This window comes from Mesoplodon bidens (genome assembly GCF_964165515.1).
Source record: "Mesoplodon bidens genome assembly, chromosome: 2".
NCBI lineage: Eukaryota > Metazoa > Chordata > Mammalia > Artiodactyla > Ziphiidae > Mesoplodon > Mesoplodon bidens.
The window spans coordinates 97,481,186-97,507,585 of record NC_138177.1 but is presented as its reverse complement, the minus strand read 5'-3'; the positions used below and the strand labels follow the sequence as shown (position 1 = coordinate 97,507,585).

At 40.7% G+C, this 26,400-nt stretch overlaps 1 protein-coding gene across 2 annotated transcripts in view; it reads right to left on the bottom strand.

Moving 5' to 3' along the window:
* Positions 1–15,984: 15,984 nt before the first annotated feature.
* DBT (dihydrolipoamide branched chain transacylase E2) overlaps positions 15,985–26,400 on the bottom strand; it is a gene marked incomplete at its 3' end in the record, with an annotated part of 46,690 nt that continues 36,274 nt past the window's right edge. The window contains exons 8-11 of one of the 2 annotated variants that reach the window (XM_081223659.1): positions 23,806–23,883; positions 21,666–21,857; positions 21,456–21,527; positions 15,985–17,834 (exon numbers count right to left, since the gene is read on the bottom strand). In XM_081223659.1, coding sequence (XP_081079785.1) covers positions 17,667–17,834; positions 21,456–21,527; positions 21,666–21,857; positions 23,806–23,883 — 510 coding nt within the window. The remainder of the gene's footprint in view (positions 17,835–21,455; positions 21,528–21,665; positions 21,858–23,805; positions 23,884–26,400) is intronic. The other variant, XM_081223660.1, reaches the window with a different exon arrangement.

Below are 26,400 nucleotides of genomic sequence, written 5' to 3'. Positions count from 1 at the left end.
ACTCCGAATGATTAAAATCCTCAGTCAAACTGTAACCAAGTGAAATGTAATGTCAGCCTAGTTCTAATTTTAGTTCATGGTCAAAGCTGAGAATAGCAAAAATCACATGGAGCTTCTGCACAAAGGATCAGCTGATAAAGTATGTGAGTGCATTCCGTACAATGCAAAATACTGTACTGCAGGTATTATAAAACCATTAGGCGTAACTATTTCTAAGCTCCTGAAAAATAATTCTTATTGAAAGTCCTTCCACTTTTCATGATTTATACCTTTTGAGTATTTAATAGAATTTAATGAATCTGTTCCAAGCAAAGAAACTGAGAAATACACAGATGTATGGCATAACAAAAACCCTACCTAGTAAGCCATAGATACTTAAATATTTAAAGTTTCAACTGCTTCAGAAAAAAAGAAAAATGAAGGTGTGGAGAAATCCAGGTAACAGATGAGCCCCAAGCTTCTGTTGCATCCAAGTTTCAGATTTAATTATCTCTTAATTCTCATCTCTTCAGACTTCAAAAATAGGAGTTAATTCCAAGTTCTTTAAAAATATATGTATTTATTTTTTGAATTGGTAATATATGAACATGGAACAAAATTCAAAAGATGATGAACGGGCTTCCCTGGTGGCGCAGTGGTTGAGAGTCCGCCTGCCGATGCAGGGGACACGGGTTCGTGCCCCGGTCTGGGAAGATCCCACATGCCGCGGAGCGGCTGGGCCCGTGAGCCATGGCTGCTGAGCCTGCGCGTCCGGAGCCTGTGCTCTGCAGGGGGAGAGGCCACAACAGTGAGAGGCCCGCCTACTGCAAAAAAAAAAAAAAAAAAAAAAAAAAAAAAAAAAAAAAAAAAAAAAAAAAAAGATGATGAACGCTTCTCACCTCCAGCCATTAAGTTCTCTTCTCTGAAGGCAACCACTATTGCCAGTTACTTCTGCGCCCTTCCAATGATGGTCTGTGAATTTACAAGCATGAATATGTCTATATTCTTTAAAAGCACACACACATGCTGGTATGCACACACACACACAAATGGTAACATACTAAATACATTGTTCTATACCATGTTTTCTTACTCAGAATATCTTGAAAATTGTTTTATATTAGCATATTTAGAGTTACATCCTTCTTTTTAATGCCTACATAGCATTTTGGTGTGTAGGTTGGTCATAGTTTGTTTAGTCACTTGGACACTTCCAACAACCTCAGTGCTTTTAAATGCCTGATTATTCCATAGAAATTCTCTAATGCTTCTATAGTGAATAAGCTCAGAGAGTTATGGGGTTGCTCAAGATTACAGAAAGAGTAAAGAAGATCACAGAACCTAAGCTCTAGTCTCCCTGTCCAGAGAGTTTGCACCATCCCACATGTGGCTGCCTTGAATATGTTCATAAGTCAACACTGAAGTTCAGGCAGGAGTTTTGTTTCCATTTAAAAGATGACTAGGGCTTCCCTGGTGGCGCAGTGGTTGAGAGTCCGCCTGCTGATGCAGACGACACGGGTTCGTGCCCCGGTCCGGGAAGATCCCACATGCCGCGGAGTGGCTGGGCCCGTGAGCCATGGCCGCTGAGCCTGCACGTCCGGAGCCTGTGCTCCGCAACGGGAGAGGCCACAGCAGTGAGAGGCCCGAGTACCGCAAAAAAAAAAAAAAAAAGAAAAGATATGCTCCTTCTGCTTTTATTTTTATGCAATGCTTTTTAGTTCTATGGAAATAAAATAGTGTAAATAAAATTTACACTAAATTTTAAACTTTCACTGGATAATTTTGTATGAATTACATAATACTTTGTTTCCAGGATATTGACCGAACTTTTGAGATATTGTATACATTTCAAAGGGCAACTACAAAAATTATTTTTTCATATGTCCACAAATACCATGCAGAACCTTTTTTTTTTTTTTTTTTTTTTTGCGGTACGCAGGCCTCTCACTGTTGTGACCTCTCCCGTTGTGGAGCACAGGCTCCAGACACGCAGGCTCAGCGGCCATGGCTCACGGGCCCAGCCGCTCCGCGGCATGTGGGATCCTCCCGGACCGGGGCACGAACCCGTGTCCCCTGCATCAGCAGGTGGACTCTCAACCACTGCGCCACCAGGGAAGCCCATGCAGAACCTTTAATAGCTAATAAAGATAGAAACTATGAGAATTTTTATTGTATTTAGAAAGTATTATAAACTGAAAAGAAACATCTTATGGAAATAATGCCATTTTATTGAAACTGGAACGCACTGCATTTATATATCAATATTTTTTATATTCACAAACTTATTTGGGAAACTAGGGCAGTAAATGACAGTGGTGGTTTTAAAAATTATGCCATCTCTCTTGACAATTTGTCCTGCTCTGTCCAAGCAACACTTGAACCAACGGGGCCCTTCTAATCTTGTGCCAGAAACACAATAAGACTAAGGCCAGGTTCTGGTGCAATTTGTGAGCCTTTGGCTTGCAGAGTTGTTAGTCTGATGGCTTAGCCTGTGGATTCCTCTCTGTCACATTTGAATATCTAATGTTTCAAATTGTTAGTCATATTCAGATTTATATTCATGTCTGCAGTTTCCAATTACTTACTTAGACCTGCCATCAACTTAGTTAACTTGCCTTGGTTACTGCACTCTGAACTCTGGTTGCATTTTTCAAGGAAATTAAACTGCTAAGTTTTTCCAGATAATTGCACTCTGTACAGGCTTTATAACTTTTTTTTTTCACTTTCCTTTTCACCATATTTTTAGAATAATCTACCACATACTTAGAAGCTTCTTGCAGCAAACTTGGAAGTTAAATAGTTTACTGCAAGTTTAACCCGGTCTGATGGCTCCCCTGGGAAGGCAGGTGGGTGGGGGCAGTGTGCTGCCGGTCAGAGGAGGCTGCTGCCCGCTCAGCTGAGAAGGTGAGCCCACCTTTAACCGTCCTGACTTCCCCCGTGTCTAACCTAAATTCTTGATCTACCACCTGTTCTCATTTCTTCCGTCCTGTCTCTTAGTAAGACCCACAACAGCTGTTCTCCATGCTGGGCGCTGTAACATTCCACATGGTACTCAGTAAAAGCCTGATAATAGATGGCTTCTTCCTAACAGAACTGCCATTTTTCTTGTCACGCTTCGGTTGTTTTTGTGGCTCCCCTCTGGACCGTCTCCAAATTCTTCTGCTCAGTTTTAGCAAGCTGGCCTAGAGTTCCCTCACAGGGCTCTGACTCGCATATGAATTAGCTTGTGGTCAGAGCCCTTCTGCTCAGTACCGGGACTGCCTCCTAATTAATTTATTTCCTTTTAATTCTAAACTTGCAAACATCAAGGATTCATGATACCTTCAGTGTTCGTCTAAATGCGAGTGCCTTCTGTCACACTGAAAAGCCTGTGGTTATTTTGATGGGGTAACAATGGTAACATGGCCCATCTGTGGCTTGGCATAAATAGTTCAGAGTTGACCTGGTCTGTCTGATGAGATGTCACTGAAATGTGTGGTGACCTTGAGTTGCTAAAGAGTGAAAATGAGCTTAGGAGAGAGGTGGATCCAGAGAGAACTATTTAGGAAACATTTGGGAGAGAGATGTGGCCAGATTTTGCCAAGCGCACAGGTGAGTAGTAGGGAAGGAAGCCAAACTGCAAGGAGTTCAGGACCACCCATTCAATTCTAATTGAACTCAAGCTAGGCAAAGGCAGGAAGGAGCAGGATGGAAGCTTGTCCATGCAGTGGCAGGCAGAGGTAACAATGTGAAAAAGGAGTGTTCTGAGTCTTCTTTTAGGCAGAGGGAAATTAGCCATTAAAGAGGTAGGGAGGTTTTTTTGTTCGTTTGTTTTTGTTTTTGTTTTTGGTGGTGGGGGGGTTATTTTAAAAATAAGAACAGTTTTCTCTATATGTTTATTTTATTAGTTAGGGCAGCACTGTCCAGCAGAATTTACTGTGATGATGGATATATTCTATATCTGCCATGTCCAATATGGTAGCCACTAGCCACACGTGGCTATTTAAATTTAAATTTATTAAAATTAAAACCAGTTTCTCAGTTACACAGGCCACATTTCAAGTGTGCAATAGCCACAATAATTAAAACTTAAATTTAAATAGTCACATTTGGCTAGTAGGTATTGCACTGGACAGCTTAGAGTTAGGGTATTATTTTGAGATTAGTCTCCAGATAGTGTCTTAAAACAACAAAAGTTTATTTTTCACCTGCATTACATTCAAACCAATCAGTGCTAGGATATGGGGGATGGGGGCTTTGCTGGTGCCCCCACTGTGTGTAGCTGCCATCTTCCACATGCAGGCTTCTCCCCAGTGGAGAGAAAGGAGAGAGAGTGTGGAGGAGTTCTTGGGAGGTTTAATGGGCCACATCTGGAAATGGCCTACATCACCTCTACCCATACTCTAATGGCTAGAAATAAATCACACGGCCCTACCTAACTGCAGGCTAAGCTGTACATATTTAACTGTGTGCCCAGAAGGAAAATTTAATGGCTCCATGGACATTCAACATTAAACTTCCACATTTATCCACAATAAATTTTTTTTAATTTAGAGTGTTCTGAGTCTCTAATGACTTCGCTATGAAGAACTGGAAATTAATCTTAACTAGTGTGCCAAGGGAATCTTAACTAGCTTAATTGAGGAACGATTGGCAGAGCAGAGGATGAAAAAGGAGTATGGCCAGGCTTCCCCTGACCACTTGGGCCCCCGGGAGCCTGCTGAGATTCCCGGGCCTGATCCTCTGCCCACCGAGGCCCCCTCCAGCCGGCAGGTCCTGAGGCAGTGGGAGGGAGGGAAGGGGGAGCAAAAGTAAAGGCTGGACCCCCGGGACCGGCACCCCTGAGGGGTGGCTGGGGGAGAGGAGGAGTTCCTACAGCCAGTGGGACCCACCCATGGTTAGGGGTCCAGCAGGGACGGGGGAGACCCTGGGGGAGACAGTGGGGCAGGGGCACGAAGGAACGGAAGGGAACACGGCCAGTGCTTTCCCCGTCCACTTAGGCACCAGGGAGCCTGTTGGACTCCTGGACCTAATCCTCTTCCCTTGGAGCCTCCCTCCTGCAGTGCAGAGCCCAAGCCCCGCCCCTACACCCCCACCCAGGGCCCTACCTCTGCACTCGGAGAACCCCTCTGAGACCCCCTCCAACACGCTAGGCCTAAACCCCACCCACACACCCTCAGGGCCCTACCTGCAAACTCCAGAACTCCACGCTCCACAGGCCCCCCTTTCCACGTGCTGCCTCTCCCCTTCTGTGCAGGTCCTAAGCAGAGGCCCCGCCACACACTTGAATGTGGCCCAGCCTAGGCTCCGCCCCCAGGGCCTTTCCTTGCAGCATGGGTCCTGAGCCTAGGCCCCGCCCCATGCTCAAACATCACACCCCCACCAGCCTAGGTCCCACCCCACCCTAAACCCCCGGCCCTACCTAAGTTCTACCCCCGCCTAAACTCCGCCCCCATAGCCAAGGCTTTTTCTTTCTTTTTTCTGTTGCGGTTTTGTTTTACCTTGTTGCAGTTGTTTCAATTATAGTTTTATTTTTCCGAATATATTTTTTATCTTTCTAATTTTATTTTGTTTTTTATTCTTTGATATCATACTGCTCCTTTTTTTCTTTCTTTCTTCCTTTTTTTTTTTTTTAACCATGCCACGAAGCTTGCGGGATCTTGGTTCCCAGGCCAGAGGTCAGGCCCGAGCTCCTGTAGTGGGAGCTCCGAGTCCAAACTGCTGGACTAACAGAGAACCTCAGACGCCAGGGAATATCAATCGGAGTGAGGCCTCTGGGAGGTCCTCATCTCAGCACCAAGACCTAGCTCTACCCAACTGCCTGCAAACTCCAGTGCTGGACGTCTCAGGCCAAACCAGTAAGACAGGAATACTGTACCACCCATCAAAAAAATAAAATAAAAAATAAAAAGAAATGACAAAAAATTTGTTATGGACGAAGGAGCAAGGTGAAACCTACAAGACCAGTTGAATGAAGACGAAATGGGCACCCTACCTGAAAAAGAATTCAGAGAAATGATAGTAAATATTATCCTTGGTCTTGGAGGGACAATGGAAAAAATACAAGAAACATTTAACAAGGATCTAGAGGAACTGAGAAGCAAACAAATTGATGAACAACACAATTACTGAAATTAAAAATGCTGTAGAGGGAATCAATGATTCCCAGAATAGCTGAGGCAGAAGAACGGATGAGTGAGCTGGAGGATAAAATGGTGGAAATAACTGCCAGGGAGCAGAATAAAGAAGGAAGAGTGAAAAGGGTTGAGGACAGTCTCTGAGACCTCTGGGACAACATTAAACACACCAACATTCGAATTATAGGGGTCCCAGAGGAAGAAGAGAGGAAGAAAGGGTCTGAAAAAATATTTGAAGAGATTGTAGTCGAAAACTTCCCTAACATGGGAAAGGAGATGGTTGGTCAAGTCCAGGAAGCGCAGAGAGTACCGTACAGGATAAACCCAGGGAGAAACGTGCGAGACACATATTTATCAAACTATCAAACATTAAATACAAAGAAAGAATATTGAAAGCAGCAACAGAAGGGCACCAGGTAACGTTCACAGGAATCCCCATAAGTTTAAAAGCTGATTTTTTGGCAGAAACTCTGCAGGCCAGAAGGGAGTGGCAGGTCATATTTAAAGTGTTGGTAGGGGGGAAACCTACGACCAGGATTGCTTTACCCAGCAAGGATCTCATTCAGATTCAACGGAGAAATTAAAACCTTTAAAGATAAGCAAAAGCTAAGAGGGTTCAGCACCACCAAACCAGCTTTACAAAAAATGCTGGGGGAGCTTCTCTAGGCAGGAAACACAAGAGAAAGAAAAGACCTACCCAAAACAATTAGGAAAATGGTAATAGGAACATACATATCAATGATTACCTTAAGTGTAGAAGGAGTGGATGCTCCACCAAGGGACATAGACTGGCTGGGTGGATGCAAAAATAAGACCCATACATACACTGTCTACAAGAGACCCACTTCAGACCTGGGGACACATTCCGACTGAGAGTGAGGGGATGGAAAAAGATATTCCATGCAAATGGAAATCAAAAGAAAGCTGGAGTAGCAATTCTCCTATCAGACAGAATAGACTTTAAAATAGGGACTGTTACAAGAGACGAGGAAGTACACTATACGGTGATCGGGGGATCAATCCAAGAAGAAGATATAACAATTGTAGATATTTGTTCACCCAACATAGTAGTACCTCAATGCCTGGGGTGGATGCTAACAGCCATAGAAGGGGAAATTGACAGTAACACAATAATAGTAGGGGACTTTAACACCTCACTTTCACCAATGTACAAATCAACCAAAATGAAAATAAATAAACACAAGCTTTAAATGACACATTAAACAAGATGGACTTATATTGTTTGGACTGATATTTATAGGACATTCCACCCCAAAACAGCAGAATACACTTTCTTCTCAAGTGTTCATGGAATATTTTCCAGGATACACCATATCTTGGGTCACAAATCAAGCCTTGGTAAATTTAAGAAAATTGAAATTGTATCAAGTATCTTTTCCAGCCACAACACTATAAGACTAGATATCAATTAAAGGGAAAAAACTGTAAAAGATAAAAACACATGGAGGCTGAACAATATGCAACTAAATAACCAAGAGATCACTGAAGAAATCAAAGAGGAAATCAAAAAATACGCAGAAACACATAACAATGAAAACATGATGATACAAAAGCAGTTCTAAGAGGGAAGTTTATAGCCATACAACTTACTTCAAGAAACAAGAAAAATCTCAAATAAACAACCTAACCTTACACCTAAAGCAACTGGAGAAAGAAGAACAAAAAAACCCCCCAAAGTCAGAAGAAGGAAAGAAATCATAAAGATCAGATCAGAAATAAATGAAAAAGAAATGAAAGAAACAATAGCAAAGATCTATAGAACTAAAAGCTGGTTCTTTGAGATGATAAACAAAATTGATAAACTATTAGCGAGACCCATCAAGAAAAAAAGGGAAAAGACTCAAATCAACAGAATTAGAAATGAAAAAGAAATAACAACTGACACTGCAGAAATACAAAGGATCATGAGAGATTACTACAAGCAACTATATGCCAATAAAATGGACAACCTGGAAGGAATGGACACCTTCTTAGAAAAGCACAACCTTCCGAGACTGAACCAGGAAGAAATAGAAAATATAAACAGACCAAACAAAAGCACTGAAATTGAGACTGTGATTAAAAATCTTCCAACAGGGCTTCCCTGGTGGCACAGTGGTTGAGAGTCCACATACCGATGCAGGGGACACGGGTTCGTGCCCTGGTCAGGGAAGATCCCACATGCCGCGGAGCGCCTGGGCCCGTGAGCCATGGCTGCTGAGCCTGCGCGTCCGGAGCCTGTGCTCCGCAATGGGAGAGGCCACAATAGTGAGAGGCCCACATACCACAAAAAATAAATAAATAAATAAAATCTTCCAACAAACAAAAGCTCAGGACCAGATGGCTTCACAAGCGAATTCTATCAAACATTTAGAGAAAAGCTAACACATATCCTTCTCAAACTCTTCCAAAATATAGCAGAGGGAGGAACACTCCCAAACTCATTCTACGAGGCCACCATCACCCAGATACCAAACCAGACAAAGATGTCACAAAAAAAGGAAGCTACAGACCAATGTTACTCATGAATATAGATGCAAAAATCCTCAACAAAATACTAGCAAACAGATTCCAATAGCACATTAAAAGGATCATACACCATGATCAAGTGGGGTTTATCCCAGGAATGCAAGGATTCTTCAATATATGCAAATCAATGTGATAAACCATATTAACAAACTGAAGGAGAAAAACCATATGATCATCTCAATAGATGCAGAAAAAGCTTCTGACAAAATTCAACACCCATTTATGACAAAAACTCCCCAGAAAGTAGGCATAGAGAGAACCTACCTCAACATAATAAAGGCCACATATGACAAACCCACAGCCAACATCTTTCTCAATGGTGAAAAACTGAAACCATTTCTTCTAAGATCAGGAACAAGACAAGGTTGCCCACTCTCACCACTATTATTCAACATAGTTTTGGAATTTTTAGCCACAGCAGTCAGAGAAGAGAAAGAAATAAAAGGAATTCAAATCAGAAAAGAAGAAGTAAAACTGTCACTGTTTGCAGATAACATGATACTATACATAGAGAATCCTAACGATGCTACCAGAAAACTACTAGAGCTATTCAATGAATTTGGTAGAGTAGCAGGATACAAAATTAATGCAAAGAAATCTCTTGCATTCCTATACAATAATGATGAAAAATCTGAAAAACAAATTTGGGAAACACTCCCATTTACCACTGCAACAAAAAGAATAAAATACCTAGGAATAAACTTACCGAAGGAGACAAAAGACCTGTATGCAGAAAACTATAAGACACTGATGAAAGAAATTAAAGATGATACAAACAGAAGGAGAGATATACTATGTTCTTGGATTGGAAGAGTCAACATTGTGAAAATGACTCTACTACCCAAAGTAATCTATAGATTCAATGCAATCCCTATCAAACTACCAATGGCATTTTTCACAGAATTAGAACAAAAATTTGCACAATTTGTATGGAAACACAAAAGACCCTGAATAGCCAAAGCCACCTTGAGAAAGAAAAACAGAGCTGGAGGAATCAGGCTCCCAGACTTCAGACTATAATACAAAGCTACAGTAATCAAGACAGTGTGATGCTGGCACGAAGAAATATAGATTGGTGGAGCAGGATAGAGGGCCCAGAGACAAACCCACACATCTATGGTCACCTTATCTTTGATAAAGGAGGCAAGAGTATACAATGGAGAGAGGAAAGCCTCTTCAATGAGTGGTGCTGGGAAAACTGGACAGCTACATGTAAAAGAATGAAATTAGAACACTCCCTAACAGAAATAAACTCAAAATGGATTAAAGACCTAAATGTAGGGCCAGGCAGTATAAAACTCTTAGAGGAAAACATAGGCAGAACACTCTATGACATAAATCACTGCACGATCCTTTTTGACCCACCTCCTAGAGTAATGGAAATGAAAACAAAAACAAACAAATGGGACCTAATGAAACTTCAAAGTTTTTGCACAGCAAAAGCAACCATAGAAAAGACGAAAAGACAGCCCTCAGAATGGGAGATAATATTTGTAAATGAAGCAACTGACAAAGGATTAATTTCCAAAATATACAAGCAGCTCATGCAGTTAAATATCAAAAAAACAAACAACCCAATCCAAAGATGGGCAGAGGAAATGAATAGACGTTTCTCCAAAGAGGATATACAGATTGCTAGCGGACACATGAGGGGATGCTCAGCATCACTAGTCATTAGAGAAATGTGAATCAAAACTACAGTGGAGTATCACCTCACACTGGTCAGAATGGCCATCATCAAAAAATCTACAAACAGTAAATGCTGGAGAGGGTGCAGAGAAGGGGGAACCCTCTTGCACTGTTGGTGGGAATGTAGATTGGTGCAGCCACTATGGAGAACAGTATGGAGGTTCCTTAAAAAACTAAAAATGGAACTGCCATATGACTCAGCAATCCCACTACTGGGCATATACCCTGAGAAAACCATAATTCAAAAAGAGTCATGTACCACAATATTCATTGCAGCACTGTTTGCAATAGCCAGGACATGGAAGCAACCTAAGTGTCCATTGACAGATGAATGGATAAAGAAGATGTGGCAGGTATATGCAGTGGAATATTATGCAGCCATAAAAGGAAACGAAATTGAGTTATTTGTAGTGAGGCAGATGGACTTAGAGTCTGTCATACAGAGTGAAGTAAGTCAGAAAGAGAAAAATACTGTATGCTAACACATATATACAGAATCTAAAAAAAAAAAAAGGTTCTAATGAACCTAGGGGCAGGACAGGAATAAAGACACAGATGTAGAGAATGGACTTGAGGACACGGAGAGGGGGAAAGGTAAGCTGGGACGAAGAGAGTAGCATTGACATATATACACTACCAAATGTAAAAGAGATAGCTAGTGGGAAGCAGCTGCATAGCCCAGGGAGATCAGCTTGGTGCTTTGCGACCACCTAGAGGGGTGGGATAAGGAGGGTGGGAGGGAGATGCAAGAGGGTGGGTATATGGGGATATACATATACACATAGCTGATTCACTTTGTTATACAGCAGAAATTAACACAACACTCTAAAGCAATTATACTCCAATAACGATGTTAAAAAAAGAGAGAGAAAAGAAAAAAAAGAAAAAGAGAGAGAGAAGATGACTAGAGAATTACTTCCTAAAACCTGAGCAAGAGTATCAGAGAAGGAACTGAGTCAGAAAGGACTCAGAATGTCCCGAGTAGATTTCCCAAGGTTCGATGCCCTGGGAGACCCATTCACGGAAATTCTGTGGATGCCAAGTTAGGTTTCTGATGGTTACCAAGGACATATAAATTATCTGCATAAGTTTTCATCGACCAGAGGAACTAGAATTCAGTTTTGGCAAAACTGAATGCAAAAAGGCGGAACTAGGAAGTGGGATGAAGACAACTGACTTGGTGCTGTCTGTGTCTCTCTGGAAAAACAGAGAAAAATCAAGACTGAACTTAAGATTCCCTCTCTCTTTTTGTTTTTTTAGTTTGTTTTTTTTTTGGCTGCGTTGGGTCTTCATTGCTGTGTATGGGCTTTCTCTAGTTGCGGCGAGCAGGGGCTGCTCTTTGTTGTGGTGCGCAGGCTTCTCATTGTGGTGGCTTCTCTTGTTGCGGAGCACGGGCTCTAGGCGCGCAGGCTTCATTAGTTGTGTAACGCAGGCTTAGTTGCTCCGTGGCATGTAGGATCTTCCTGGACCAGGGATCAAACCCGTGTCCCCTGCATTGGCAGGTGGATTCTTAACCACTGCACCACCAGGGAAGTCCTGAGATGCTTAATTTAAAATGTGGAGTTCCCTGGTGGCTCAGTGGTTAAGAATACGCCTGCCAATGCAGGGGACAGGGGTTCGGGCCCTGGTCCGGAAGATCCCACATGCCATGGAGCAACTAAGCCCGTGCACCACAACTACTGAGCCTGCATTCCAGAGCCTGCGAGCCACAACTAATGAAGCCCACACGCCTAGAGCCTGTGCCCTGCCACAAGAGAAGCCACCACAATGAGAAGCCCAAGCAACGCAACGAAGAGTAGCCCCCACTCTCCACAACCAGAGAAAGCCCGTGCACAGCATCGAAGACCCAACACAGCCAAAAAATAAGAAAACAAAGAACCCAAAAAAACCCCAACTCCATAGAGCATTAAAAAAAAAATACATAAAAAGATATGTGGGACCGTGTTCCAATAAAATTTTATTTATAAAAAAATTTTGTAAAGGTAGCTATAAATGACAACACAACAATGATAGTTATACTGTTCAAATGTGGTGAATATGACTATGGACACAGCTGCTTTCTGAAATTCTTTCTGAAAGTGGCAGGGCATAAATCAATAAATTAAGTCAACAAATAAGCCAATAAAGTCAATAAAGTCATAAATAAGTCATAAATAAGTCATAAAGTCAATAAATTAAGTAGTTCCTACTTTTTTGGTATAGTAAATGCACCTGTAATGTGGGTATTGTTTTCCCATATAAATAACATTGGAGAATTTGGCTGTGTTATTTCCTGCTTGGCCTCAGATAAATCATTGCTCTGCTTAATCACATGGTGTAGTGGCATAAATGAATCATTTGTAGTAAACATTTTAAAAAGCAAGATAATGATCCAAGTTCTATAAAATCTAAAATGAGCTTGAAAGCACTAAACATTCTGATTAACTGAGGAATTACAATAAACTATGAAATATACACAACACATAGAAAATATAACTGTCTTTTGTCCAAAATTTAAAACAAATGTCTTACCAATTATAAGGAGGTTTGAACAGATTCCTTTTCCTCTAGATACTTTTCCTTGTAGCAAGCATAGCCATTCAGAGTCATTCCATAGATACAAGAGCGGTCTCATGGCCATGGTTGCTTCACATTATACTTTTCTGGGTCATTGGCAATGCTTCAATGCTACATGAGGACTTCATTAAAAAACGTAATCAGATCCAGGGCATAGATTTCTTTTTAAGTCAACCAGCACATACTGAGTACTAGTCAGTTGAGCTGGGGCTACTGAGAGGGTTCACAGGCCAGCAGTGAAGACATACTCATCCAGCTACATCACTGCATGAGTCCTGTTGGAGGTGTGGACAAAGCAGGAGAGAGAGAGGAAAAATAAATATTGATTCAAACTTAGGGAGGTGCAGTCAGAGGAGGTCTAAAAAAGGAAGTGACTTTTGTTCTGGATTTTCTTCTGGTGGAGACCAGAGTGGAGAAAAAAGCCCAGCAAAGGCATGGAAACATGAAATACACTGCATGTTGTTTTCAGGGAATGGGGACTAATTCATTGTGATGGGAGCTTAGGACAATAAAGAACATAAGAGGATCTTCTAAAACCCAAATTCTGTGCTTACCTCTTTCTAGTTTTTGAGTGCTTGTACCTGGGGAAGATAAGGCACTGTCTGCAAGGACCGAGACCCCAATCCTTTCCTCTGGAAGCCTCAGGATTTTCCTTTGATCATCTCTCGAAGCACTTGATATCATCCTCATGCTTTGCTACAGGCCACCAGGAACAACTGGGAAGTCACTGCAGGCAGCTTCAGGTTTCACTCTCATTCCTAAAGGAAGCATCCTGTACTCTGAGAATCCCCAATGGCCAGCTCTTCTACAGTTTGGTTCTGGTGTGTAAAGGCTGGCTCAGTAAGAGAACAGGAGGATGTTGGTAGATCCTGTTCTGAGGTGAACTGACATCATGCTTCTCTCATAAACTACTGCTGCAGAGAATTCATAACACCAAAGCTCCTTCCTTCTGGTGCCTGGAAAACACAGGGCCTTCAGGGAGCATTTCAAACTGCTAAGACCCCTAAGACAAACAAAAACTCTCTTTCTTTTAGCTCAATAATACCAGTTCCTCAAACAGCATGAAATCATGGACAATCCTGGCATTTTGAACACGAAGTGAGGTATAGTAGTTTAGCTTTTTATACTTCTTTAGAGTATGTTAATCCACACACATCTAAGTACTTAAACTCTACTTCCTCAAATGGGGCTAATCATTGCACCTACCTCATAGTGTTTCTGGAGAGATGAAACGAATTAATATATGTAAAGCATTAGTGGTGCCTGACACTATTATAATTATTGTCTTAAATTTTACTCAATTTTTCCCTCTATACCACTATTTCATGAGCATAGAGGCTAGATGACTCATTGATGGTAGTTTAATTAGAAGCTCTTTTATGTGCACTCTGAAAATATTATGCTCAGATGGTACAGCCCTTGCATATTGCTCCCTAAATGTCTGGGCTCACATAGGTCCCCTATGTTGCTTGCCTCATGAAAAGCAACACCCAAACCGTAACCTGAAGAGCTTGAATGGCCTGTGTCTGTGTGACCTAAGGATAGAGTCTGTCTTATTAGGTGTACGGTTTGTGAGGCAGGATTGATGAGGCAGGCCTAGTGTGTAAAGGAGACACAATGATCTAACCTCAGTGAGAAAAAACAGTTTATAGGGAAGGAGCAAAACCACCATTAAGAACTGACTGGAGATACAACTCAACTCTAGAAGCACTGCTCTCCTCCAAGTTACTGGCACAGACCCACTTCTGGTGAAGGCTTTAATCACCAGCCAGAGTTCTCACTGTGAGGTCAGAAACTTCATCTATCTTCTTCATCTTTATCCACAGTGTATATCCCAGGGCCTGGAACTAAAAACATATATTCAGTAATAAATATGTGCAGAATGAACTAATTAATCAATTACAGGGTGAATGTTAAATAAGTCTGAAGACTTCAAGGAAAGGTTTGTACTTCGGGGCTGCAGGGTAGTGCTGAGTGAGTTCCATCATCTTTCTCAAACCATAGTTTACTTAGAAGTCAGCAAAGAAATCCATCAAGTGATCTTTGGGACCCACTTTGGAAAGCCATGGGAAATGCCAAAACAGGCCTGTGGGCTCTCTTTTCCCTACATAACCACTTCTTGGAATGTTTCAAGATTTGGTACATTTTGATCTCTAAAATGGAAATTAATACCAATCTGGCTTCTGTCCTTCAAACTTCCTTCCCTATTGTGCTTCCTTTTCAAAATCAAAGGAATGCCCTACATAATGAATGGAACCTTGATTTTCTTGTTGGGCGCTCCCAACAATAATTTGGGGCCAATAACTTTGGCTTCTCCCCCATGGACATATACTATACTACCTTCCAACCTCCAGACATACTTAGTGAAGGACTTGAATTTTCTGGCTTCTTCCCTTTAATTTCAACCTTTAGGAATACGGCTAAGGCCTTGTTCTAAATAATTCCCGACCTATGATGTGTGGAGCCCTGTGGATCAGCACTGCTACTAGGGCTGTGCTCCTGGCCCCCTCATCCCTCCCAGTGGATCCTCTTATCTTAAAGGTCCAACACACAATGGAAAGCAAATCCTTTGCTGAATTCTCAAAGGATGAGACAAAAGAGAAGGTGGTAATGGCAGGGATTTGGGATAGAACAGATAGTTCAAGGGTTTATTCTGAGCCAATGATGTTGGACTTTTAGGGGAACATATTACATACTTATTTCAAAGCTCTTGTTCTCCTAGTTTTTACATTTCTTAAGTGAAGGGGAAATTTTTACTGATCATGTCATTCTTCACTTAAAATTCTATAAATGCCATCAACAGGGAATTGGTTAAATTATGGTACAACCTCTCCTGATCTTCCCAGACAGGATCAGTAACTTCTATTAGATGCTCTCATAGCACCCTGTTTTCTCCTACTTAGAAGTTAATTATATTCTTATTTTTATGATTATTAAATATCTGTCTCCCTCCCTAGACTGTAAGCCCAATGAAGGCAGGAACTATGAGGATGGGCATTGTGTACCCACTGCTTAGCACCACACTTAGTATACAGTAGATGTTTAACATCTAGATGTGTAATAAATGCAAACAATAGAATATTATGCAGCCATTTAAAAGTATCATAATGTGGAACTATTTATTGACTCATAATGTTAAATTAAAAAAATCAAACTATAAAATTGTAGATACAGCACAACCTTATTTTCATAAAAAGAATAGCTATGTATACAGATACCTTGATCAAAATGTTAATAGTGGTAGGATTATGGTTGATTTTATTTTCTTTGCAACTCTTCATATTATCTGAATTTTAAAAATAACATTCATTAGATCCATTATTTTCTGAATTATACATCATTTCCATTTTGAAAAATATCAAGTAGATATTAAAGCAACTTTTTCTGTCACAAAACTGCACTTGAACATACAGTATTCAATTAGATAATATTAGAAACAACCTGAATTTCTGATTCAAGTGGGCCTCTAACAAAATGATCATGAGGATACTTTTATTTTGGTGCAAAATTTATTATTTTATTTTAATGTCCATAATTACCCATTAGTCTTCTCTCTCCCCTTATTCATATTCCTTCTCACGATATGAAGAATAGAATAGACCCTAACTTCTTAATCTATCCTACTTTTTTAGCTGAAGACCAAGAAAGTAAAAAAAAAAAAATTAAAAGGCAATGGACTTCTGATTGTAACACAATGTCAGTGGTTGCTACATTTAAAGTACCTTCCTTACACTGAAGCAAGGTTGTAAAGGTGAAGTTTTTCTCAATAAAACACTAAACCATCACCAAATTCTAAAAGTATATCCACTTTTAACAAATACTTTTAATGGCCTTACTGGCTATAAAACTATAATTGGGCATTTTTAAGATTAGCTTATAATTTTCCCTTTTAAAAGATATTAATTTATACAAATAGACATTTACAGATGATAATCTCTACAGAGCAACACACTCCAGGATATCTTAAAAGGTAAATACAATTGCACTTATTTTATACAATAATTTGCATTCTTGTGGGGAAATAGAAAATACTTTTGCATATAAATTCCTTTTCCCAACTAAGTATAAATGAAAAGTTTCATTAAGAATTAGTTTAGAGACTTCACTGATGGTCCAGTGGTAAAGAATCTGCCTTACAATGCAGGGGATGTGGGTTGGATCCCTGGTCAGGGAGCTAAGATTCCACAGGCCCAGGGCAACAAAGCCTGTACGCCACAACCTACAGAGCCCACATGACCTGGGGCCCGCACGCCACAACTAGAGAGAGAAAACCCACAAGCCACAACTAGAGAGAAGCCCGCATGCCACAATGAAGATCCTGTGCCGCAACGAAAGATCTCGCATGCCTCAACGAATATCCCACATGCCGCAACTAAGACCCAATGCAGCCAAAAATAATAAATAAAATAAATTTTATAAAGTTTATAAAAAAAAGTTAGTTTAAAATAAAAAAAAGAAAGAAAAAAATAGGGCAAATACTGTATATGGCGGCCTGTCTTTCAGTAATATTCATTTTGTTGCTCCTGCCAGTTTCAATCCATTGACACAAATACCTCAGCACTATATTAAGAAGGTGTACTATGACCTATAAAATGTGACAGCCCAGGAGAACTATTATACTATTATTCCTTTTCAGTAAAAACTCTAACAGAATAGTGATACATATTGTGTCTCAGAACTGTAATCATACGTTACAAATCATTTACAATACAAACTGCAATGAGGAACGTGTGCTGCACAGCTGGGCTCCGCATTTTCTTTCGAAGCTCAGAAAGTTCAAGGATGTCTTATCAATCTTCATTTCAGATCTAGTAGCATAAAAGCTGGGTTTTCTAAGTAGGATTTCCACAAATTGGAGAAGTGTGACATTGTAGCACCATCAATAATTCTGTGATCAGCTGACCAGCTCACATTCATTATCTGGGCCTTATATACTTCCCCTTTCTCGTTAAATCGGGGAAGGGCCTACAAATAAGGAAAAGGACAGAGTCAGCCTTCACTTGCTCAAAGCAAGCTCTAGTAAAAACAACGGTGAAAGATTAGGCAAATCTCCCTCTCTATAATAGAGAAGAAATGGGCATCCCAAATGACTTTTGATAATGCTTACTACTACTCTTCCCATCTTTGTGAGTGTGTGCTTCAAGCTTTCAGAGTTTCTCCAAGGTATTTCCTATCGCCTGTATAATTTCCATATGTACAGTAAACTTCATTTCAGATTTCAATTATTTAACAGATATTTATTGAGCATCTACCATGTACCAGGTACTCTTCTAGACTCTGGGGATAAAGCAATGAACAAAACAAATAACGATCCTTGCCCTCTTGGAGCTAACATTTTAATGGGGAGAGACAGACGATTAAGATAAATAAGTAAAATATATATAGTGTGTTAGATAGTGAAAAGCGCAAATGAAAAAATAAAGCACTTTGGAATGGAGATAGAGATTATACGCAGGAGGTGGAAATAGGGGAGAGGTTGCATTTTTTTTTTTTTAACAGGTGGGCAGGGAAAGCCTCACTAAGAAGGTGTCCTCACTGAAGGCAGTGAGGAAGCAAGCCATATGGACACCTGGAGAAAGACGGGGGGAAGCATGGCTGGAGTGTTGGAGGACCAGCAAAGTTGGCAGGGAGTCTGCAGTGGAGGGGCCGGGGTGAGAGGTGGGAGATGAGGTCATAGAAAGAGCAGGCTGAAGGGGGGCATGTTGCTAAGACAACAGTTATGCTTCCCAGTCTGCCTCTGACTTTTCCAAAAACAGATTTAAAAAAAAGCGAATTCACTGCAGGCTATTTTTTTAAAAAATATATCAAAAGTGAATATATATAAAAATATATTATCTTTTTATAATGATATAAAAAGATATACAAAATGCAAGATCCACCTCTTATTGTTAGGTTCAGTAGACATAAAATCACTCTGTCAAAGGGCAACGAAGGTTTCTGAGCCCTACTCTCCCCTTCTGTAGTTCTCCCCTCAGAGCCCGGATACAACAGTCACAGCCTGATGTGGGTCCCAGTCACACTGAGTGGCACCAGTGTAGAGCCATGGTAGGCCACTGCAGCTAGTTTGCCTTTGATTTGGAGTGAGGTGAGAAGCTATTGGAGGTTTCTGAACAGAATGGCCAATCACTGAAAGGAGAAGACTTCAGGAGGAGCAGGTGAGAGGGTGTGGTGGTGAGGGAAGGGGCAGGAAATTGGAGATGCCTAGTTAGACTTCCGAGTAGGAAATAAGAGTTTGGAGTTCAAAGGAGAGGTCTAGTCTGGTCTGGAGATATAAACTTGGGAGCCATCAGCATATAAATGGTATTTAAAGCCGTGAGACTGGATCAGATAAAGAAAAGGGCCAGAACTGAGCCCTGGGGTCTGCCAATGTTTAGAGATCGGGAGATGAGGAGGTACAGGCAAAGGAGACTCAGGGGGAACAGGCACTAGGTAGGGGGGAAGCAGACTAGCGAGGTTTTCTGCAAGTCGCGGCGAAGAAGGTTTTCCAAAGAGGCGGTATTGATCAACTCAAGCGCAGCTAATAGGTCAAGACAGATAAGGACTGAGAATTGAGGAATGTGGAGGTTTTAGTGACTTAAGACTATTTAGTGACAGTTTAAAATTTACAGTGAGAGCAAAAGATAGCAAAGGAGAGATGACCCAAAGCAAGAAAGGAATGAAATATTGTCCCTACCCAACAAAGATTAACTACATTAAGTCACCATGCAGATTTATACTTTAAGAACTATGCTTCATAACCTGAAAAAGCCATGAGTAAGATGATTCTGAAAAAATGCATCTCACACAGATAATTGAACACCAATGTTCACAGCAGCATTATTCACAATAGCCAAAAAATGGAAACAACCCAAATACTCATTAGAGATGAACAGATTAACAAAATGTGGTATATATTGTACACAGAGTCTCAGCTTGGGATGATAAAAAAGTTCTGGAGGGCCTCCCTGGTGGCGCAGTGGTTGAGAGTCCGCCTGCCGATGCAGGGGATACGGGTTCGTGCCCCGGTCTGGGAGGATCCCATATGCTGTGGAGCGGCTGGGCCCGTGAGCCATGGCCGCTGGGCCTGCGCATCCGGAGCCTGTGCTCCGCAACGGGAGAGGCCACAACAGTGAGAGGCCCGCATACCGCAAAAAAAAAAAAAAAAAAAAAAAAAAAAAAAAAAAAAAAAAAAAAGTTCTGGAGATGGACGGTGGTGATTGTTGCAAACAGTGTGACTGTACCTACTGCTACTGAACCATACACTTTGATTAAAATGGTAAACTTTGTCATGTATAGTTTACCACAATTATATACCTATATGTACAATTCAGAAGAAAACAAACTACTGTCAGGAAAAGGGAAAACAAAACTTTGTTAAATATGTATGATGGTTTGTTTGTAAGCTGCAAAAAGTCAGAATTCTGTGAGAATCAAATGCTGAATGCTTGTTGGGGGTGGACGAGTGATAGAGAAGTTAATCCCTTAGAGAAACTCCTGATTTGGACAGAACACATGCTATGTGTTCTTATTTTTCCTCCCTGTCTCTTCCGTGGGCCAGAAGGGAAAGTAGAGCTAGAAGAGGGAGTAACTTAGCAGCCAAAGTACCAGCTGCTAGAAAGCAAATCAAAGGCTGAATGAAAGTATCTGTGAAGATTCTGGATGCCAACATGAAAGTAATAAACTCATGAAAAGCAAGTCCCAGAGATGTTCCATGTGGAAGCATTATAAATACAGAGAAGAAAGGTTCTTCTGAAAACGTGTTCTTCTGAAAACGTGAAGATCAAAATCAAGGTTAATGTAGTGACAATGACATTTAATAATGGTGGTATTGAAATGGTATCTATGAGCTTATTTCTTTAACTGGGGTGGTTCTCAACTCTGAGTTAATAGGGATGCCCAAGCCCCAGCCCCCTGCCCAAATTCTGGTGCAGTTGGTATGGGGTGAGCTTGGGCACTTTTTTCACTCTCCAGATGATTCTAATGTGTATCCAGGGTTAAGAATCACTGCAACCCTTATTCTAAGTCAGTCTCCTATAACATGGCCACATGGGTTCTTGCTTAATATGTAAAGTTTAGAGGCTCTGTCCCCAAGGCCAAGAAATCTGCATTTTTAACTGCACTCCCAATGATTCTTGAACAGAGCAAAGTTTAAGAAAAATGCTCTCAATGGTGTTTTACCATTATAAATAATAATTTGGATTGGCTTACTATTATTCTTTGGTATTTTGAAATAAAGATATTTTGATAGACTCAGATTGGCTATATTTGTGATTATTCATAAAGACTCACACCTGTGCCTGGCATAATCCACAATGTTTGATCCATACAGAAACAATCCAGATCACAAGCATTTACTCTACAGAGAGGCAGCCACCGGAGTTGTAGACCTAGTTCTTAGGAAGAAATAATTGGCTTACTAAACCCAATACCGTACTCAAACCTAATAAGTGAGGGGAAAAACCTCAGAAATGGTTACTCTTTGTTTTTCCTACCCCAATTTACCGTTCTCAAACCTAATAAGTGAGGGAAAAATCTCAGAAACGGTTCTCTTTGTTTTTCCTACCCCAATTTGCTTAAACTCTTTTTTCAACTATGTAACAAACATACCTTAATTTTTCCCAGGGCCCCAATTGCCACTTCGGGTGGCAATATCACTGGTCTGGTGTAGGTACCGCCAATCTAAAAAACAAATAAAATAGAGTAGAAAAATTAAGCTTCTGAGGAACAAATGGCAAATTAAAGTTTATATTTTTAACTGAGCATATGGTCACAAATCTTAAGTTATGGTTTATGAACTTGAACATTACTATTACTCACTGATCCAATGTTGGAAAGAGTAAATGTCCCTCCTGTAAGGTCAGTAGTGCTGAGCTGACCTGCAGAGCCCAATTTCTGGAGGCGGTTCAATTCAGTGGCAATCTCAAATATGGAGCAGATCTGAATATTTTTCACATTAGGTACAATCAAGCCCTGCTCTGTATCCATTGCTATCCCAATGTTATGAGAAGTCTAAAAACAAACAAACAAACAATTATACAGCAGGCTTTTCATAAGCTAACAGAAAAGAAAGTCTCAACCTTCACTGCCTTATGAACTCAACTATAGAAAACTATTTTCACCATATTGGTGATGATTTAAAAGAAATAATTTTAAAAGATTTTTTTGAAAAAGATAAATTTTGGGGGGTAAGAATATAGGGCAATAGATTATGTCCATCCATTGTTAATGGAACTGTAAGCTGGTATATACTTTGTGGAGAACATTTAACAGTACGTACCAACATTTACAAAAATGTGTGCTAAGGAGATAAATGCAAAAGTATGTAGAGATGAACAGAGATGCTGAGTCAGATTGTTTATAAGATTGAAAAAGTGCAAATGATCAAAATGCTTATCAATAAGTCACTGGCTAAACAAATGATAACAAAGCTATATTTATTGACATGTAATGATGTCTACAACATATTAAATAGAAAAGAAAATAGTTAAAAGCAAAACATTTTAAATTTTAAAAGATATATGATATTATATATATATATATATAATATATATAATTCCGTATTTTTTAACTGTGTAAAAATAAAATCCTAGACAGATGTATATCTCAGCATAAACAGTGCGTTATCTTAGGATTATGGGACTGAAGGTAAATATCACAATTTTCCTGTCTGAATTATTTGCAACAAGTATATACTTAATGAGGAAATTGTATTAATAACATGGAAAGATTTTAGATCCAACCCCCCAGAATGTAAAGCTCACTTCCTGGTTGTATATTTCTAATAAGAAATATAAGTAAGGGCTGCATCCTCAAAAGAGTTCTCAGCCTTAATGAATTTCACTCCAAACAGAAGAGTTCACTCAATGAATTCAAACTTTCAGTACTTTGCTCATTTAAATGATTCTTGTTTTATTTTATTTATTTTTAAAATTTTAAACGATATTTATTTATTTATTTTTGGCTGCACCAGGTCTCTTAATTGTGGCGCACATGGGCTCCACAGCGCTCGGGGCTTAGTTGCCCCGCGGCACGTGGGATCTTAGTTCCCCGACCAGGGATAGAACCCGCATCCCCTGCATTGGAAGGCGGATTCCTAACCACTGGACCACAAGGGAAGTCCCTTTATTTATTTTTTTAAATGGGTATCAATACACAAGCATGAGATTTTATTCATTTATTTATTTATTTATTTATTTATTTATTTTTATTTTTATTTTTTTTTGCGGTATGCGGGCCTCTCACTGTTGTGGCCTCTCCCGTTGCGGAGCACAGGCTCCGGATGCGCAGGCTCAGCGGCCATGGCTCACGGGCCCAGCCGCTCCGCGGCATATGGGATCCTCCCGGACCGGGGCACGAACCCGTATCCCCTGCATCGGCAGGCGGACTCTCAACCACTGCGCCACCAGGGAGGCCCTATTCATTTATTTTTTAAAAAAATATTTATTTATTTATTTGGCTGTGCCAGGTCTTAGTTGCGGGATCTTCGTTGCTGTGTGCGGGATCTTCTTGCAGCATGCGGGATCTAGTTCCCCGACCAGGAATCGAACCCGGGCCCCCTGCACTGGGAGCGCGAAGTCTTAACCACTGAACCACCAGGGAAGTCCCTAAATTATTTTTGTTTTAAAAACTGCAGGAATTCCATTTTGAGAGAGCTCTTCTGTTTGCGGAGAGGGTATGTACGATGGGAAATGTAAACCATTGTCTCATAGCTGTATATTTCCATTATTTTTACCAGAAAACCAAAAGGCGTTAAAAATGGCAATCTGCATATCTGAATAGTATCATTAATTATTAACCAGTAAAACCAACATCAATAGCAACAGATTTATCTTCAGTTTACTGTTTTACCCCATACTTTAATTTCCAGTTTGAAGAAGATCACCACTTGAGGTATAATAGAAGCTTCTTTAACCTACAAGCACATTTGCACTTTTATGTATCACAGCACATAGCCAACCTTATATGTTATGTTCTGGCAGTTTTCATCCACAGAAGCATTAAGGATAGGAAACTGTAGTAATCCCAAGGAAGCAGCCTATTTAGAGACAGAAATACAATGTTAGCACTTTTAACTTGGAAAGCATAGGGGATTTGAAGCAATAAGATGTAAAGGATGGAAGGAAAGAACTCTTATTTAAGCTGAGTTTAATTGCAAGTCTACATGTACCAGGCATATTACTCCCTGTTACCTCCCAGCAATGTGGAAATAAGTTACCCTTATCATTTAAGAATAAAAGATAAAGTAGTCAGGGAGCTTGTAAACATCAAGGAGATTTTCAAAGTAACTATGCAGACTGACCAAAGTACCAAAAAAAGGTCTAAATTCTACATGTTTTCCTCACTTACATGTAGAGTCTTAAGGTTTCCATGAGAAGCAAACCTGTAGTTGAGAAACACTTTGAATTAAAACACAAAAAGGCAGTAAGCTATTTTCCTGTGTAGAAAGAACAAGTGATAAGGATTTGAGAGGCCAGTGTTCCACCTGGTGTCCTTGGCCAAGTGAAGGGCAGAGCTGGTGCAAACATTTACTTTAGAGCCTGTTGCCCAGAACTGATGGCATTTGTGCCTTCTCCTGCCTTAATCTCTCCCTTTCCTTTTTCCTTTTTTCTCTCACTACCATTTCTCTTCTGTCCATGTTCAGATTTACCTGTCTCCAAAATATTCTTTACAGCTGTTTCTCTGCCCATCCAGGATCTAATCAAAGTTCACACACTGCATTTGGTTGTCATGCCTTATAGCCAGTTTAAAAAATAGGAAAATAGGGAATTCCCTGGCAGTCCAGTGGTTAGGACTCCACGCTTTCACTGCTGTGGACCCGGGTCAATCCCTGGCTGGGGAACTAAGATCCTGCAAGCAGTGCCAAGTGGTACAGCTCAAAAAAAAAAAAAAGGAAAATAAAAATGCTTAAAATTGTCCCTAAAAAGAATTCCCTCTCCTACTGCCTTCATCTTGTCCAATTAAGAGTTCTTTATGTGCATTGTGTTAAGTGTTATTTTTGTCTGTGGGTCAGTGGTCTTGACAGAAAAAAAGAAATTATATCCTTGAACTAGAGAGTTAAGGAAAGTTTTATTAAGCATTTGATTTGACAACTATAACTTTAATCTTCTTTATATAAAAATCCATAACTAAGGTTAAAGTGTTATACATTAAAAACAGTATTTTGAGAATAATCCAATTTTTTTTTTTTTTCGGTACGCAGGCCTCTCACCGTTGTGGCCTCTCCTGTTGCGGAGCACAGGCTCTGGACGCGCAGGCCCAGCGGCCATGGCTCACGGGCCCAGCCGCTCCGCGGCATGTGGGATCTTCCTGGACCGGGGCACGAACCCGTGTCCCCTGCATCGGCAGGCGCACTCTCAACCACTGCACCACCAGGGAAGCCCCTAATCCAAATTTTGTAAAAGGAAAAACAAGGTGTGTGTCCACAGATAAGAGGTCATTTTTTACCCCCTGTACAATACTTTGTAGTATTTTCCAAATGTTCTAAAATTATACAGACTGGAAAAAAATGTTATTTTAAAACAAAGCATATTAACTTTTATTTTCAAAATAAAGATCAGATATTTCATTCAGAGTGGAACAATAAAGAAAAACAATCATGAAATAAATTTAACATATTAAAAAGCTGGACTGTCCTTGCTGCGAAACAGACTTGTCACAGGAAGCAGTAAGAGGAACCCAGTCTGAAACAAGAGGTGGCACTCTCTTCTCCTCCAGGTGAACTTCTCCACCGGGGTCTTCAACTCATTCTGCCCTCATGCTCAGGCACTGTTCTAACAGTGCTTCCCATTCACACATTTTTTTTTTTTTTTTGGCGGTACGCGGGCCTCTCACTGTTGTGGCCTCTCCCGTTGCGGAGCACAGGCTCTGGACATGCAGGCCCAGCAGCCATGGCTCACGGGCCTAGCCGCTCCGCGGCATGTGGGATCTTCCCAGACCAGGGCACGAACCCGCGTCCCCTGCATCGGCAGGCGGACTCTCAACCACTGTGCCACCAAGGAAGACCTCCATTCACACATTTTTAACTTTCCATTTTCCAGCTCTTTCCCTCAGCCTACAGACCTGCTCAATTTTTCCTTGAGGGTGTGCAGGAGGGGAGGGAGCAGATGGAACCTTTCTTCAATCTACTCCAACCACCGTAACTGTCACCTGTACCTATGCCCTGTCTTTCTGCATATTTTTTCAGGTTTCTCCTCTTCCTCAATTTCTTTCATTCCCCAACTAACTGCAACCAAGCTTCTACCTCAACAATACTTTATTCAGTAAATTCTGGCTGAGGCCACACATGACCTCTTCATTACCAATCCCATAGCCTGTTCCCATCCCTTATCCTATTTAACCTCTGTAATGCATGTAACCATTATCTACTTTCCTCTGAAAACTTTTTTCTTGTCTCTTGGTGTGAGAGGCTGAATCAAAGGCCCCAATCTTTAACGAGCCTCCGTATCCAAGTCCCTTGGTAGTGCTCTTGCAAGCTGATTCTGAGCTTAGTCATGTGACTTGCCTTGGTCAATGCGTTAAAAACAAACTCAATGCAGCACAGCTTGGGGAAAGT